The sequence below is a fragment of the Cyrtonyx montezumae genome, unplaced genomic scaffold, assembly GCF_038088225.1.
Source record: "Cyrtonyx montezumae isolate F1298 unplaced genomic scaffold, pur_monq_1.0 scaffold_12, whole genome shotgun sequence".
NCBI classification, from domain to species: Eukaryota; Metazoa; Chordata; class Aves; order Galliformes; family Odontophoridae; genus Cyrtonyx; species Cyrtonyx montezumae.
The window spans coordinates 19,144,515-19,161,224 of NW_027071848.1; the positions used below are offsets into that span (position 1 = coordinate 19,144,515).

The 16,710-nt window shown below is 40.6% G+C and overlaps 1 protein-coding gene across 3 annotated transcripts in view; it reads right to left on the minus strand.

The window, feature by feature from the left end:
- The window catches only part of STARD13 (StAR related lipid transfer domain containing 13), a 212,362-nt gene that overhangs the window by 14,622 nt on the left and 181,030 nt on the right, over positions 1-16,710 (minus strand). For all 3 annotated transcript variants that reach the window (XM_065730218.1, XM_065730217.1, XM_065730216.1), the window contains 4 exons: positions 15,286-15,349; positions 8,879-10,251; positions 7,275-7,448; positions 5,063-5,222 (listed from right to left, as the gene is read on the minus strand). In XM_065730218.1, coding sequence (XP_065586290.1) covers positions 5,063-5,222; positions 7,275-7,448; positions 8,879-10,251; positions 15,286-15,318 — 1,740 coding nt within the window. In that variant the 5' untranslated portion in view covers positions 15,319-15,349. The remainder of the gene's footprint in view (positions 1-5,062; positions 5,223-7,274; positions 7,449-8,878; positions 10,252-15,285; positions 15,350-16,710) is intronic.

A 16,710-nucleotide genomic window follows, 5' to 3' on the forward strand; every position in this document is an offset into this window, starting at 1 on the left:
GACATGGATCACACACTGTGAAGCTCTGAGAGAGGATGTATTTGTTTATATGGAGATGAACTATTATGCCAGACTGTGAACAGTGGCAGTGAGCTGCTTCTCTGTATGCCTTCTTACTTGTGAATGCAGTGTCGCTCGTGATCTAAATTCATATGTAGGAATTAGAGAAGCAGAGTTTGCCCTTTGTACATCCTGTGTATTGTATCTCCCTTCACAGGTGAAGCTCTCCTTAGTTTTAACCAAAGAATATAAGAAACAGCATCTGGCTCTTTTCATTCAGCTTTCCCTTTTCCTTCTTCCTTTCAAATCCCTTTTCCTCTTAGAAATGTGTTCTCTGAAGATGTAAAAGGACACACATTAATCCTATGCAAATAATACAATTTGGGTATGTGGTAGATAAATGCAAGAGCAAGAGCAAGAGCTCACTTCACTGCTTTTGATGGAAAGTGTTCTTGCTGGTATAAAGAAGCTTTAAAAACTTCCAGCTAAGTCTGATGTGTGAGGTCAGACATCAGATCTCACCAGCGCATCTCCTGCTGGACATCATTCTGCTACTCTCAACCTCTGATTTGTTTAATGATATTCATCTGAACTCTTCCCTTCTTCTTCCTCTTAAAAAAAAAATAATTCATTATTAATCAAAATAGAACAATTCTTCTCTTGATAGGAAGAGATATTTCATCTCTCTCCTTCAAAATTATAGACTCATTCTATAAATAAAATGAGACTATAAATCCAGTGATTTATCAGAGATTATTTTGGCCCACTCTCTTTATTATCCTTGTGCTGTGGATCATCAGCCCTATAAACAGCCATACGATGCATGACAGAAATAAAGTTATGGTTGACAAAGGCAAAGCATTTTCTATTTCACAAATTGAAACCAAGTAATATATTCTACAAATAATGGTGAGTAACCTCATATCATCTTTAGGCATTTCATTGTCAGATACCAGATCTTACAATGATTTACAGCAACCTCAACTTAGTAGTGCAGAAGCTCTGATGCCTATTCAGGACTTGAGACTGCTTCTGCAGTACACAGAACAGACACATAAACAAGCTGCTGGGAAGACTGGAGGCTGCTCAGACCCCTGGCCAACCATTAGGAGACTCTGAATTAAATGGAACAAAGGGAATGACTTTAAAGCAGAAAAGCTGAGTTGCCCGGAGGTTTTTGGCCTAGAAAGGTTTTGGTGGAAGATATTTTAAATTGTCCTGATTTGTACTTCACTTTCTATTCCCAATTCCACCCTGAGGGGAAACTCAAGCTGAGCTGAAATGACCCTTCACGTAGCTCTGATGCTTCCCAGCAACCAAACCCTCCCTCTTGGCAAAGATACTTATCTGAGACTGCCCACCAACACTCCTTTTGACTGCCTCAAATCTCTTGAGAGCTCTTTCCTTCTCTTTAGTTTTATTCTCCCTTTTACTTTCTTCCTTGTTTACACCGCTAACTTTACTTTTTCTTCCAACTGCTTATTACTTGGCTGACTGGCCCATTCCTGTCTCACCATCTCCTTCCCTCATAATTACACATTTATCATAGATTCATAGATTCATAGATACATTAGGTTGGAAAGGACCTACAAGATCATCTAGTCCAACCATCCTCCTATCACCATCCCTACCCACTGAACTACTAAATCAAATCCCTTAGCACCGCATCTAAACGCTTCTTGAACAGCACTAGGGATGGTGCCTCAACCACCTCCCTAGGCAGGCCATTCCAGTGCCTGACCACTCTTTCAGAGAAAAAATGTTTCCTCAGGTCTAATCTAAATCTTCCCCGGTGCAACAGATCTCATCTCACTTCACTTTCAGCATCCAAGAGTCAGATATCAAGGTCTGACCACTACACAGCCTTTATAGTCAACAGAGAGAAATGATAGGAAGTTCTGCTTATGTCTCCCCACTAGTTGCAGAAGGAAGCAGATGTGACTCACAGGTAGACATTTAATTTTCAGACTTCTGTTCCAAGGAAGACAACTGTTACATAACATCACAGACACGTATGGGACTGAGTGATCAGAAGCAGCCAGCATAGGACTATAAAAGGCAGGTCGTGTCTGACTAACCTGATGTTCTGTGATAAGATGATCTGTTTAGTAGATAAGGGAAAGGCTGTGGGTGTTGTTTTCCTGGATCTTAGTAAAGTTTCCCACAGTATTTTCCTGGAATAACTAGCTGTTCATGGCTTGGACAGATGTACAGTTCACTGGGTGAAGAACTGGCTGGATGGCTCGTGCTTAAACAGTCCCAGTGAATGCAGTTCAATCCAGTAAGCAGACAGTCAGCAGTAGCACCCCCTTGGGCTTACGTTTGGGTACAGTTCTGTTCAGCATTTTTATCTGTGATGTGGATGAAGGGATAGAGTGCACTCTTCAGTAACGCTGGAGATAACACCAAGTGAAGTGAGACTGTTGATCTGCCTGAGGGCAGGAAGGTCCTGCAGAGGGACTTGGGTAGGCTGGAACAACAGCCCAAGTCAAACTACATGACATTCAAAAAAGGTTAAGTGTCAGATCCTGCATTTGGGTCGTAACAACCCCATGCCGTGGTACAGGCTTGTGGAAGAGTGGCTGGAAAGTCACCCAGAAGAAAAGACCTGGGAGTGCTGGCCAACTGCTGGGTGAAAATGATCCAGCAGTATGCCAGGGTGACCAAGAACAATGTCATCCTGGCTTATATCAGAAATAGTGTAGTAAGCAGGACAAGGGAAGTTACTGTCCCTTTGTATGCAACACTGGTAAGCCTGCACCTTGAATACTGTGTTCACTTTTGGGCCCCTCACTTCAAGAACAACACTCATTTGGTCTAGCATGTACAGAGAAGGGCAACAAAACTGCTGAAAAGGGTCTCGAAAACAGGACTTATGAGGAGTGACTGAGGACACTGGGTTAGTCTAGACTGGAGAAGAGGAGGCTAACGGAAGATTTCATTGCTCTCTACAACTACTTGAAAGGAGACTGCAGCAAGGAGGGTGTTGGTCTCTTTTCTTAAGTGACAAGTGATAGGATGTGGGGAAACGGTCTCAAGTTGTGCCAGGGGAGGTTTAGACTTGATATTAGGAACATTTTCTTTATTGGGACGAACTGCTCAGGGAAGTGGCAGAGTCCCAGATCCTGGAGCTATATAAGAGATGAGTCAGTATGGTACTAAGGGACATGATTTAGTGATGGGGTTCTACAGGTCAGACTGACAGTTGGGCTTGGTGATCTTGAAGATCTTTTTCAATGAAAATTCTGTGATTCTCTAAACATAACAACTTGAACAGCAGACAGAATAGGGATCAGAAACAGAACAGACCACTTTCACCCACACCCTGTTTGCTCAGAGCTGGGAAAGTCTGCAGAGTAAAATGCTGCTTGCTCCTTTTGAACTTAAAACTATCTAACAACAGTTACAGAAGAGTTTATATGACATGATGCCAACAATAGTAAAGAAATGAACTCAATGAACCAGGGGGCTTCTCTTAGCCCTATGTTCATCATTCTTAGGGGAAGAACAATAAAAATAGGATGACTATGTCCTTGCTCTGTAAGTAAAGGGAATGAAAACATCTGAAACACTTCGCATATATGGGCTCCCCAATTGGCTCATTGCAGTTAAGAACGCTATAAAAGGAAATGTACCATAATGGCTTTGGCATTGAACCCGTGCTGACCCAAATCTATCTGGATATGTCTGACTTTGTCAACAGAATACTTGGAATATTTTGCTGAGTTTGCTCTCTGTTCTTGGACTTTTCTTTCTTTGCTAAGTAAATAAAACTTTTTGTACCGTATCTTGTGAAATGGCAAATGCATTTAACTCTTAGTGGCAAAAATGAAGCATAAGCAGAGCAGATGTAAGTAGAAACTGGGAGTCCTGAGCGCTTTCCAGGACTCAAGAGACTTGAAGATGTCATGGAATCGAGTGCACCCACAGCAAGTTCATAGATGACACCAAGCTGAGTGGTGCAGTTGATACACTGGAGGGCAGAGAAGTGGGCCCATGTGAACCTAATGAGGTTCAACAAGGCCAAGTGCAAGGTGTTACACTTGGGCTGGGGCAATCCCAGATATTTATACAGAGTGAGGGAAGAACACCTGGAGAGCAGCCCTGTGGAGAAGGACTTGGGGGCCCTGGTGGACGAGAAGCTGGACATGAGTCAGCAGCGTGTACTTGTAGCATGGGGTGGCAACTGTATCCTGGGCTTCATTAAAAAGGGGGTGACCAGCAGGGAGAGGGAGGGGATTGTCCTCCTCTACTCAGCTCTTCTGAGGCCCCATATGGAGTACTGTGTCCAGGTCTGGGGTCCCCAGCACAAGAAGGATGTAGGGCTCTTGGAATGGGTCCAGAGGAGGTCCACTAAAATGATCAGAGGGCTGAAGCACTTCTCCAATGAGGAAAGATTGAGGGAACTGGGCTTGTTTAGCTTAGAGAAGAGAAGGCTCTGGGAAGACCTCATTGTGGCCTTCCAGTACTTAAAGGCAGTGTATAAAAAGGAGAGGGAACAACTGTTTACATGGGTTGATAGTGACAGGACAAGAGGGAATGGTTTTAAACTAAGACAGGGGAGATTTGGGTTGGATATTAGAAGGAATTTTTTCATTCTGAAGGTGGTGATGCACTGGAACAGGTTGTCCAGAGAGGTTGTGGATGCCCCATACCTGAAGGCACTCAAGGCAAGGCTGGGTGTGGCTCTGGGAAGCCTGGTCTAATGGTTGGAGACCCTGCCCATGGCAGGGGGGTTGAAACTCAGTGGTCTTTGAGGTCCTTTTCAACCCAGGCCATTCTATGATTCTGTGATCTCACATCATTCCTTGAGGCAGATTATTGTATACAAACAATCAGGACTGTTACATATGCAAGAATTCAACTAATTTGCTGAATACAAATCTCAAACTAACAAATGATCAGTATTGGTACCAAGTATCAAATCAATGGAAGAGATCTGGGGCCAACATGAGATATAAGACTCTTCAAATAATTCTATTAAGTATAAAAAGGTTCAGCATTGCTTGCTTAAGAGTTTTTCTAGAAAAATCAACCATATTTCTGGTAGAAAAATTCTCACCTGATCTAAACAGTTGCCCCTTAAGTAATGTAGTGCTTGCTGAATGCTTTGGGGAAGAGGCTGTCCTGTTCTCTGGACATGAACTATAAGAGGCACGCCAAAGACGTTCTTGTCCTTGTAGTCAGGGACTTTCATCCGCTTCATGAACTTTGGCACAGACCTAAAAATTAATATGAACAGGGTGCATGAAAATACTGCAGTATTTTCAGAGCATTTCTGAGTAACGCTGTCAGCAGAAACTGGTAACTGGGATCAGCTCCTGTTTTATAAAGACGATCAAACAATTCTTAATGTGCAATACATTGACACCTTACAATCTGTATAATCAATGGACATCTTAACAACTTTTATAGGTAGTTGGCCTCTGGCTCTAAGATACAGCATAATAGTCAGTCCTAGCAAAACATGTTTACAGTGCAGCTGTCATCCAGCTGAAGGCAACGTACTTTAAAATATCAATTAAGGACTCAAAGAAATAGTACAGCATAGTGGAGATGGTATCTAAAAGAAAAGGAAGTACAGTTCTCTAGCACAATGAACACTATTTTATAGTATTAGTAACATAACTCAGCATTTCTATTGTTGAACAATTTACAGTAATTAACAATGGTGGGAAACCCCTATGTGTCAGATACATCCCTGGTGTCACACAGCTGATTCTAGCCAAGTTACTTAAGTGAAGCTGTTAAGCTCGCTTTCTTCCGTAACTGGTAGTGAAAACAGAAACAGGATTCCCTCTGTGAGAGTCATGACAACACGGAAATAAAATAAAAAATAAATAAATAAAAATAAGAATATGACCTGAATATGAAGATTTTCTTTTCTTTGTGAGAAGGAGATAAAACTAGGATTAAATGAACTACTAAAGGACATCATACAGATTTAAGCTATTTATAGGGTCCCACTGCTTGTAAATTCTTAAGAGACTGATTATACAAACTGAAGAAATATTTGTCAGGGAGGGAAACCTCAGTACAAACAGCAAGATCTAGAACTTGCTGTATTCTAATCTGACTGTTTGGAGTTGCTTAAGGTGAGAGTCATTTCAGCACAGACATGTAGTCAGCCAGCTAGAGGAAACTGCACCAAAAGAGAACTACAAGCCAAGGGCTCATCTTACCAAATTTTAACTCTAAAAAATAGATTTTAGAAAGACTTAGCAGTCCTAACTGCCTCTATAACCAATGTAGAGTGAGGTACCTTTGGAGGTTTATCCAAACCTTCTGGCTTGGATAGAATGAGTTGTCTTTGAGGTTGACTGTCTTCTTCCACTGACCTCAGAGGCAGCCAACCCCACTTGCTCAGATGAGACTTAAAATTTTAGTGAGGTGGTTCTCACATGTATCTCCCCGTATTTCTTTCTCAATTTCTGAACATAAACTTGCCTTATTTAGCACACGGAAGAATGAAGGGTAATTTTGGTGAAATCTTTTGAAAGTGGAAATCACAATGTAAATGTTGAGTCATATTATTTTTGGTCTCAGACTCCATGTACTAGGAAAAAACCATCCTTTTGATTATTTCCCAGATAGTCTCTTGTCTATGTTCATTTCCATTCCAGATAACTTCAGTCTATGTAGTCAGCCAGGCTCAGTACATTATTATACATGCAGATTTCTGTAGCTGGTTGGACACAAACGGGCCATGTTGCCATTGTTCCCATCTTTCTGCCCCTGACTCCACTGTCTGAGTGACCAGGTAGGTGTTAGAAATGCTACAACCACAAGCTCACTTTAATGCAAGTCCAGACCTAGGACAAAGTGTGTCTTCCCATTTGTACTCAAAATTCTTCGAACTTTTCTAACTGTTCCTTCAAAGCACAAAAAACCCACTATCAAATATATGAAATACTATCAGCAGATGCTTCTTTTTGAATTACAAAATCAATTTTGGGGAAGACTTGTTGCAAACACTTTTTCCTCTCAATCACTCTCTTCCTACTCCTGTTTATTTTTCTGGAACGTAAGTGTTGCTAGAGAAGCTGAAGTTGTTTCTCTTTTAAGAGCACAATAGTGAAGTCAGATCTCCAGGACCTGACTAGGCCACTGAGTCACTAGGTAGTAACAGATTAAAAGAGACAGTTTCAAATGCTACAATTACTGTGAATCATACCTCCTAATTGTATTAATTCTATTTACTATCACAATAATAGAATTAGGAAAAACTATTTCCTTCTAAATATATCTCTTTTCCAGTTACTGACAGTACTCACCAGGTCCAGCCATGTTTGTTTGACATGGAGTACTTTTCCATGATGGCTGTAAGACGAAGTAGAGAGAATTTCTGCAGCAAATTCAGCTGGGCTGCTGACTGATTACTGATGTGAAGTGATGCGATGGAGTGGCTCAGACGATGAGAAATTTGGAAACTATGCCATCGTAATTGCCTTTAGCAAAAAAACAAAAAACAAACAAACAAAAAAAAGAAAAACAAAAACCAATAGAGACAACTCCTTGAATTGGGCAGAAAAAGATAGTATACTGTGAGATAAGAAACTTATGAAACAAAGAAAAACATATGCATATTACCATGCATGGTGTGTCAACTGGAAGAAAATGTATCTTGGAGGCATATAAAACAATTTGTTTCATTTTTTCATGTTGGAAATATTAAAGCTTTTTTTTAACACCATATTCCCAAGAGGGTGAGAGCATCATGCATGTACTAAAGGAAGTAGTGTGACCTCTTATGTCCATTAGCCTACACACTTCAACAGGATGTGGGAGTTCCAGATTAAAACATTCTCTTCCTGACACAGAAATGGGATTTGATGCCTGGTCCCTTACCTCTCAGGAGAGCAGTTTAACTACCGAGGTATTCATAGACTAAGTTCTCCAATCTCTATTTTTAAATACTGAAGGATTTTTTAGAGAAGAGATTGAACCCTGAGTCTCCTAGGCAAAAGCTGTAACTACCAAGCTATTGAGACACTCACATCGTCTGGTTATTCCAATGTATTTTCTCTAAATACTGTATATATTGAAAAAAAACGTTCTGTCAGTTTCTTGTTTTGCTAAACATGAATTTTGGCACAGTGCCTACAAACTTTGACACAGCTTATTTACTTAGCAGCTTACCCGAGTTCACTTGCTTGTGATGGTGGTGAGCAACCATGGGCAGCAATAAACTATGGCATGGAAGAATCCTCTGTGAGGATTCAGGACTGACTACAGATCAGAAAGTAACAGGTATTTGCTCGCTGCTTCTGCACACACAAACCCATACATCAGTATGGATCTACATACATCAGTATGGATCCACAAAGGCCTTTACTGAGAGCAATGCTACCTTGGCTCAGCAGAACTCATCCTGATCTTTTATTAACAGGTTAATTGTACAGGTTAATTTCAACCAGATATGTAAGAGATTGGGGCAAGGTAGGGAAATACTCCTTGAGAACAAAGGGACAGATTTTTAAAGTAAACCAGTGCCTAAAAAAGTGCATGAGGCTACTGACACATACACACTAGAGTACATAATTTGAAAGACGAATTGAAAATAAGATTCCAAAATATATACAGTGTCCTATTCTGTAATTGAATATTATGGATCAAGAGAGAAAAAAATGCCTTAGTTTGCCAGTTCTCCACTGACTGCACTTAAAAAATTCCATAGTAGGATGCATTTTCTCCAGAACTCCCACACTTCCCCTGGGAAGTCCCCTTTCCCATACAGTTTGAGTACATGATGATGTAATGATGTCAACCTTATGACTGCCGGTCTGAGAGCTTCTGCTTCATTTATCATATTTCATAGCCTGTCTTACTGTTAATGAAAGAGGAAAGATGGATTTCCATACCAAATCTTGCTACCTACCTGCTTGGCCTTGTGAGAGATGCTCCCACCCCAGAGTCTCTCCTCTCCCTGACACCAGTAGCCTCTGATTCATTCAGGGATGTTCCATCTCTTTCCATGTCACTTGGTGTGGTCCGGCCATCAGAGACGGAGTTTCCTTCAAAATCAAGTGTGATCTGTGTGGGTGACTGGAAAGGTAATGATGGAGACTCTCTGACTGACACATCATCAACTGGCAGACCTGGCAACACATTTTTTGACCAACCATCTACTACATCCCGGAGTCCATTGACATGTTGCAAAATGTCATCTAAATGAGGAAAAAGAACATCTTTTTCTAAATCTAGAAGGTCTCCAGTACTAGCATACAAGTGGGAACCTGGCACATTGTCATAAATACTCATTCTACTCTCTTTAGGACAGCAAGCCATCAATCCAGCCTCTTTTGGAGTAGAGCAGTTCTGTTTTCCCAAAGAAATGCTGCCTGTCCTCCAGTTCACACCATTACTGTTGTCTGTAGGTGAGAGGCTTTCAATAGAAAGTGCCTTTGGGAAGGTCCCTGGTTTGTGGTCCTTGGGAATATGCACAACCAAGTTCTCTTGGGAATGGAATTCATTTTTGCGGTTTTGGTCCACCACTTGCCGTAAAGCTGTTCCTGCCAGAACATCTAGATCCTCCAGGTACATCCCACCTCTCTTGTTTGCTTCATGACATTTACGTTCCTTCAAACATGGTGTGCTCACCCCGCTGCTGTTGTTTTCAGACTGACTGCTTTCACTGCTGGATTTGGCAGAAAAGGAAAGTCCTCTTTTGCCTGAATCTTGTGCTAAGTTTTGGAGATCTCCATTGACTATCTGTACACAGTGCATGTCCTTCAAGGACTTTGGCTCACGCTGAAGAACGGGTCCACTTATCTCTAAAGGACCTGCTCTTCCTGAGCCTTTTAGTTTTCCATGCACACCTTTTGCTTTTAGTGTCTCCATGCGCTTTAGAAAGGTTTTTGCTTTGGTTCGTGTTGGTTTCTCATTTTTCACATTGTCCTTGGGGGACAGGGTAGTGTTTATCACTGTTAAGTCTGGCAGCAGTGTGCTCTCATGCTGGCCAGAGCAGTTGCAGGTCTCTCTGGCAATGCTGCTAATGCCAGACTGACTCCTGTTGTCGCTTCCCCCACTGCTCTCGCTGTGAACAGATGAGACCTCAGGTTCACTCAGATCTGTAAGGACACTCTCACTGCTTGTTGTATTTTTCATTTTAATATCCCCAGAAGATCCATGTCTGTCTGATTGGTGAAGTAAAGCATCAATGTCGTCCACTCGAGACCATCGTCTGCTGGTTCTTTGGAAAGTCCATTTATTACTGATAGCACAGAGGTCTTCTTCATCTGAATCTTCACTCTGGAAAATAGCAAGTGGCATACATTAAAAACAGGCATTTTTCTTGCTTTTTGAATTAATGTGACTGCTGTTCCAGGTGTGCAACAGCTTGCACAGTCTCCCTGAACTGAGTCTGATGAAAGAGCAGAAATGAGTCCCTTCATAACAGCCTCCTTCATTTAATTGTACATCACAGAATCACTCAGGTTGGAAAAGACCTTAAAGATCATCGAGTCCAGTGAGCATACTGCAGTGAGCATCTTAAAAAGTAAGTAATAAAAGCCTCCTCTTTGTTAGGGAGTTCATGAGTTCTGTCAACACCCCTAGGCTTCTGTGGGGTAATCTGACTAAGCTCTAAACTGCATAGGACTGATGCTCACAGTGACTGTGTAGAATCAAAAAATAAAAAGGTTTTCAAAGTCCCAGTAGAGGGATCTGGGTTTGTGGGGATGGTGTTAAGATACACAGCAGCATAGACTGGGCAGTAGCTGAGACATTCAAGAACTCAAAACAGAAAATATCCAACACTGAACTCAGTTTTGCAGTGAGAATCAAGTAAACATCTGCAAGAGCAGCAATAAACTTCACAGAGCAGGTGAATTCAACAAGCCTTATGTTTCAGAAACACATCTTCAGATAAACAGCTGCAGCGCTTAAAATAACAGTAAAAAAATAACTTTTGGTGGCATTGCTCAAGATGTGTGAGAGAGCAGGCATGGGGAGGAAGAGCAGCAGTGCTCAGATCTAGATGGAGCAGTGTCCACTGCTCAGGTGAGCCCTCAGCCTCAGGCATACAGTATTGTGCTTATGCTTTGGCAGCTCCAGCAACTAATATAAAATGCAGACAACACATACCTTGAAAAAAATAGGATAAAAAAGTCCTCCCTATGACATTTCTCTCATCTGCTTGCCCAAACAAAAGAGGGACATCTTCAGCATGAAGCATGCAGTTTTGAACTTGCTGCACTCAGAGGATGTGAAGCCCACAGCTGCTAATTAGTATCCTTTCCCTGACTTTCAACCAGATTTATACAGTATTATTCTTGTACATTTGTTTTACAGCAGAACAAACTTACTTCACCTACATGACATCCACACAGCTCTTCACATTCCTGGAAGCAGGCAGAAGGGAGTAAAATATGACAGGCTGTCAGACCAAAATGAGGTGCTAAACCAGAAAGACTATTTTGGGAGTGGAAAATATCTCATTTTAAAAGTCTATTATTGGAAGTAATTTTCAATGAAGTTTTGATGGTAAAGTTATCTCCCATCTCTGACTAGATCTTCACCGGCCTGTCTAATTGAAAAATATAAAACAAATTTTACCAGAACCTCTAAACCTTAAATAATACAAAGCTTCAAGAGATAGAATTTAGGATCAGCAATGTGTCAGTTCTCCTTGCTGCCATTTTTTCCAAGTTTATCACCTGAAGTCAGCCTGATGTTTTAGATCACATCCAAATTAGAAAAATATAGCCATGACATTTGGAGTTGGTCATTCCTATTCTGTCTGTTAATGTTGAGATGCACCGTGCTCCTGCATCTGGTGTTAATGTGTGGGAATGAATGGCTATTTTAGTTCTGCTGCTAGCTATGGAGAAAAATTAAGCAGCTAGTGATACAGCAGGAAAGGGGCTAGAGAAGGCTAATAATACTTCGGCTGTTTTGTCTATGGGGAAGAAGTGGAGTGTCAGTCGGCTCTGCCTTCATTTCAGCTTGGCAGTCTGCTGTAAACATATACAGAGTGGTTGACTGCACAGACTGAGGCACTTAAAAAAACATCTACTGTGGTCCTCATAGTGCCACAAAGTGGATATTTTAGAAACCACAAGGGTACGTACTTGAAAATATTTAGTCGTGGTGATTATATACACAAAGCATATTGCTGATGAAGTGTTGATGGCACTAATCAATGGGATAAAAATATATATTTTTATTTATTATACATCCCAATAAACAAAAGGGACCTTAAAGAAGATTTCTGGCAGACACAAATCCCCGTAGCTGCTCTGACATTACTGTATGACCTCACAGGGCTCATTCTGTATTTCTTACAAGCTGGAATTGATTAAACTAGCCCAAGTGGTGGAGAAACAAGAGGAGTGCACAGAGTACAAGACAGAAATAAATATAAATTTGGTTGTGAATGTACTTTAAATAATTTTTAGAGGAAAATAAGGCTTTTTGTTTGTTTGTTTTAATATAGAGGTGAACCCAGATGGATATCGGGAGTAAACAAGTTTTGCAACTAACCACAGCAACGAGGATTACATTCTGCCCAAGAACCAGCCAGAAAATATAGAGGGTTTTTACTATTGAGAAGGAGAAAAAAAAGATTTAAGTTAGTGTTTTAATTGGTAATGAAACATGGTTGTGTTTCATCAGAAGAAAAATCAGACAAATGAATTATCTGGATACTGAAATGCTACCATGGTGACTCACTCCAAATTCGGCTGCACTGTGCGTCCTGTGACATAATGTGCTTTTTCTTCTGATGGAATCAGTAGAAATTCTGGAACCCACAAACATCCTGAATGACCCAGTGTTCTTGTTATACATCAGAGTGCCCTGACAAATGAGACAGTCCCCCAAAAATGTGGGGAGCACTTTGCCAATTGACGCGTCACCAGCTATGGGGACAGTCTGAAAGGCACGATTCATTTCACACGGAGGAGCACACATCTTGGAGCACTGAGTGTGTATTTCTCCTGACCTAGGTCAAAATCAAGTGCACAGCTTTGGAGCACATTCAAAAGCCAATTTAATACCATTATGCTTGGGAAGACGAGAAGAGGCAAGTTTCTTGAGGAGAGACTGATAACATTTGCCAAAGAGAAAGAGTTTTTGGCTCACGGATTTGTCACAGTTGATTTAAAATAGTATGGCTGTTTGACTGAGGGTGTACTTTCCTCGGATACAGAGGGATGCTAACAAAAGGCAAAAAGTAGGTTTATTCGCAGTGGAATTTTGCCACATTTTTCCAGCTGGGGGCAGGAATTCTCATAAATCGACAGCTGCAGAAGGCAGTTAATCCAAAAGCTAATCTCTGCCTGTCCAAATCGCTTACAGACATATTTGCAACACATATATGAGGGTTTCTGCATGCATGTTGATGAAGCCAACAGGAAGAGAGCAGCCTGCAGCATGAGTGCACCTCCTAGCATGAAGCAGGTGGTGGAGAACGCTCACCCTCACTGGCTTCCATACTTATCTCCTCTGGCAGCTTGCTTGGCCATACTTAGGTGGATTGCTCAAGCAGTTGCACTAGTCCTGTGCAAACCTGTTATGCTGAACTTCCAAAACAAGCTGATTTTGCATTTCATTGTTCATATCACCATAGAGGCTACTAGGAAAGGCAGTATCTACCACAAAAACAAAACAAAAAAAAAGTAGTTTACTTGATTCAGCCTTTAATTCCAGACCCAACTTTCAGCTTTTATGCTTGAATTTACATTTTCTTTTGTTGGCAGTCTTATCTTTCACTTATCTCTACCTGCCATCCCAAATCTCTTTTATCCCCTCTTCCTCCACAGTCATCTGTGCTCTGCTTCTCTCTGGCCCTGTGCATTTAAGGACTGACCTAGCTGATAAACTGAAGAGGGACCAGGCAAGGCAGCCTCATCTTCACATCAAAATAATGGTCATCTGCCAGGAGAGCAGCTGAGAGTTTCAATCCATTCAGAAGAGGAAGGAGTGGCAGCAAAATTTAACAGAACTGGCAATAACAAAACCCCCTCAATTTTTAACACAGTTAGACACATAATGAAGCAAATGAGCAAACACACAAACCTCACAAGAAAACCAAAAGAAAGATAGGAAATAACATCTATACAAATTTTCCACAGACACTTGGTATTCACCTATACGATCTTTTCTGTAATTCTATCGGTTTCATTATCTTTGCTTGAACATGAGAACATGTGCGTACGCACACATATCTAAAACTGCTCCAAGCAGGTCAACTTGAGTTGGATTTTGCTGATCAACCTCAACTTCTCGCTAAATTGCCTATCTGCCCCCAAACCTCCTGCTGTATTGCCTTCCTGTCCAAACCATAAAGTGATCTTACAGCCAGGAGAGTTCACTGTTCATCCTGTAGGTGTGAGGTGGGAAGTGTTGGCATTTAGCAACAACAATAAAAATCCATCAACACTGAGGAAGTGAAGAGACGGAATCTCAGTGGCTTTCTAAATGGACAAAATGCATGCTAAGTAGGGTACATGAACAGGGGAACAAATGGGCAGGAGCAGAAGGTAGAATATCTAAAAACTGAACCCATTCTTTGTACAAAGTCCCTCAGATAATAAACTGAGTATGAACAGACAATCTATAAAAATACAAAAAACGTAGCTTTTGGAGTCAGTCTTTAAAAAGAATTAGATAAACAGCCTAAGAAAGACAAATAAGTACCAAGTTTTCTCAGCACCAGTCACCATCTTTGTACACTACTGATGTTTCTGGGCGTATTTTTGACTAGAAAACCAAACGTTCAAGAGTTAACACTGGCATGTTACAACATTCTCAAAATCAATAGGCAGCTCCTGCATTCCTCACTGAAATCCTTTAAAATAAAAAAAATACCATTGTTACATAGAAGTTTGTAAGGAAGACAGTATTTATTTTCATATTCTTAACAGGCAATAGGTTGGTACAAGAAATAAAGAACAGCTATTGTTTGCGTTTGAGGAGTCTCCATTTTGTCCCTAGCAGCATTTTCCATTGTGTACTCATATGGCACTGGCAAACAAGCCAGTAACGTATGACGTACAGTTCTTTCACCCGCTAACTTGAATTGCAGATACATAAAGTTTTAAGTATTTCATGTGGCCTTCTGACACAATGTGGTACTGTTCCCACTTTATTCATCTCTGTTTTTCATTTTTCTTTATATTTTCAAGATTCGGCAAATTGTTCTGCTCCCAGATATTGCTGACTAACACGTTCAGACTAAAATACACTTAACTTTTAAGAGCATTACTTACTAAAAAACCAAATTTGGGAGCTCTTATCACAAAAGCCCAGGCAAAGCCAGTACATTTCATGAAGCTGACTTACCTTTTTTCTTTGGAAGTTCACATCGAGTTTCATTGAGGCGCACTTGTTCAGTGTGTTCAGTCGTCTACAGAGGAAAGCAAATTCAACAGATTAGCTGCCTCTGACTAAAGGGCATGACTTTTCATAAGTTCAAAAGCTTTTCTCTTATCTGCCTGTTAAGTGCTAACTGCATAAAACAGACTTCAGAAAATGATACTGTTCATATTATTCCGAGCTATGAAACCACTGTGTTATAAAGGCATCCTAGCTTTACATTCCCTTATAGTCAGTTTTCCTATATTGCTTTTTAATTCATAGACACTTAATCATTTGACAAAGGAAAATGGCATAAACAGAACACCTCTGTTGTATGGGGAAATGACAAGAGAATACAGAGATTAAAATGCTTTCTATAGGAACATAACGTATGATTAAAGGTAAATATTAAGAGATTTCAAAGCACTCATGAAAGACAAAACAAAAAGTCAGTTTTGGATTCAGTTCCTCACTTTTGGTAGCTATTGCAGCTTTTAAAAAGCTGACACAAAGAACTTCTAGAAATTAAATACTTCTTTCACAGCTGCTAGATCCTCCCCTAAACATACGGGCCTTCGAGAAATGTTAACGCAAATCAAAGGAAACAGATTTAATATCTTTAAATATTTCTCATCATTTTTGACCATGATTTGTTCACAGTAATCTTACCAGGATCTCTGCAAGACTTATTCTCTTTAAATCCATGGCTATTCCATGATAATAATGGTTTGAAATGACAATCTAATAATGATGGAAAGTGAATATGTGTTAGTGTGTGTCCATGTGCAGAGACAGCACGAGAAAACATGCTCCTTCAGTACTGAACCTACCATGCTAAGCATAATTTCTTTGTCTTTATTTATACTCAAAAACTCCTAATTCATGAAATCATCTACTTTTTAAAAGCAGAGGCTCAGAGTTAAGTATGTTAAACTGTAAACATTTTCCTGATTTAGGGCTGAAATATGAGCAGAGTGAGAGTGGCATGTGCCCTCAAAACACTTCAGTGGGCTGCCTGTATCTCCCTAGGTCCTTGCAGCAACAGCTGTCCCTTGTTTCTGCACCCCAGGAAGAGGCTGCAAATCTCCAGAACTGATAACATTTGGAATATCTGTGATAAGTTACAAGGACATGTGAAAAAAAATTCACGTCAGTGATATAATCTCTCATTACGGTGTTGGCAACCCCCTCCTTGACACTTGTGGTATTAAAAACCCTTTCAAACTGCCACTGCTTGTAAAGAACTGGCTCATCAAATGCAGACCTTCCTGAAAAAAATTCCCTTGCAAAGTACCACCTGCTCATTCGTAGATAAAATGCTCCTCCTTAACTCAGGCCACTAAAACCCTTATGCCATATCGGAAAAGCCCTATGTTCATCACATTAATGTGAGTATAATGAATGCACAAG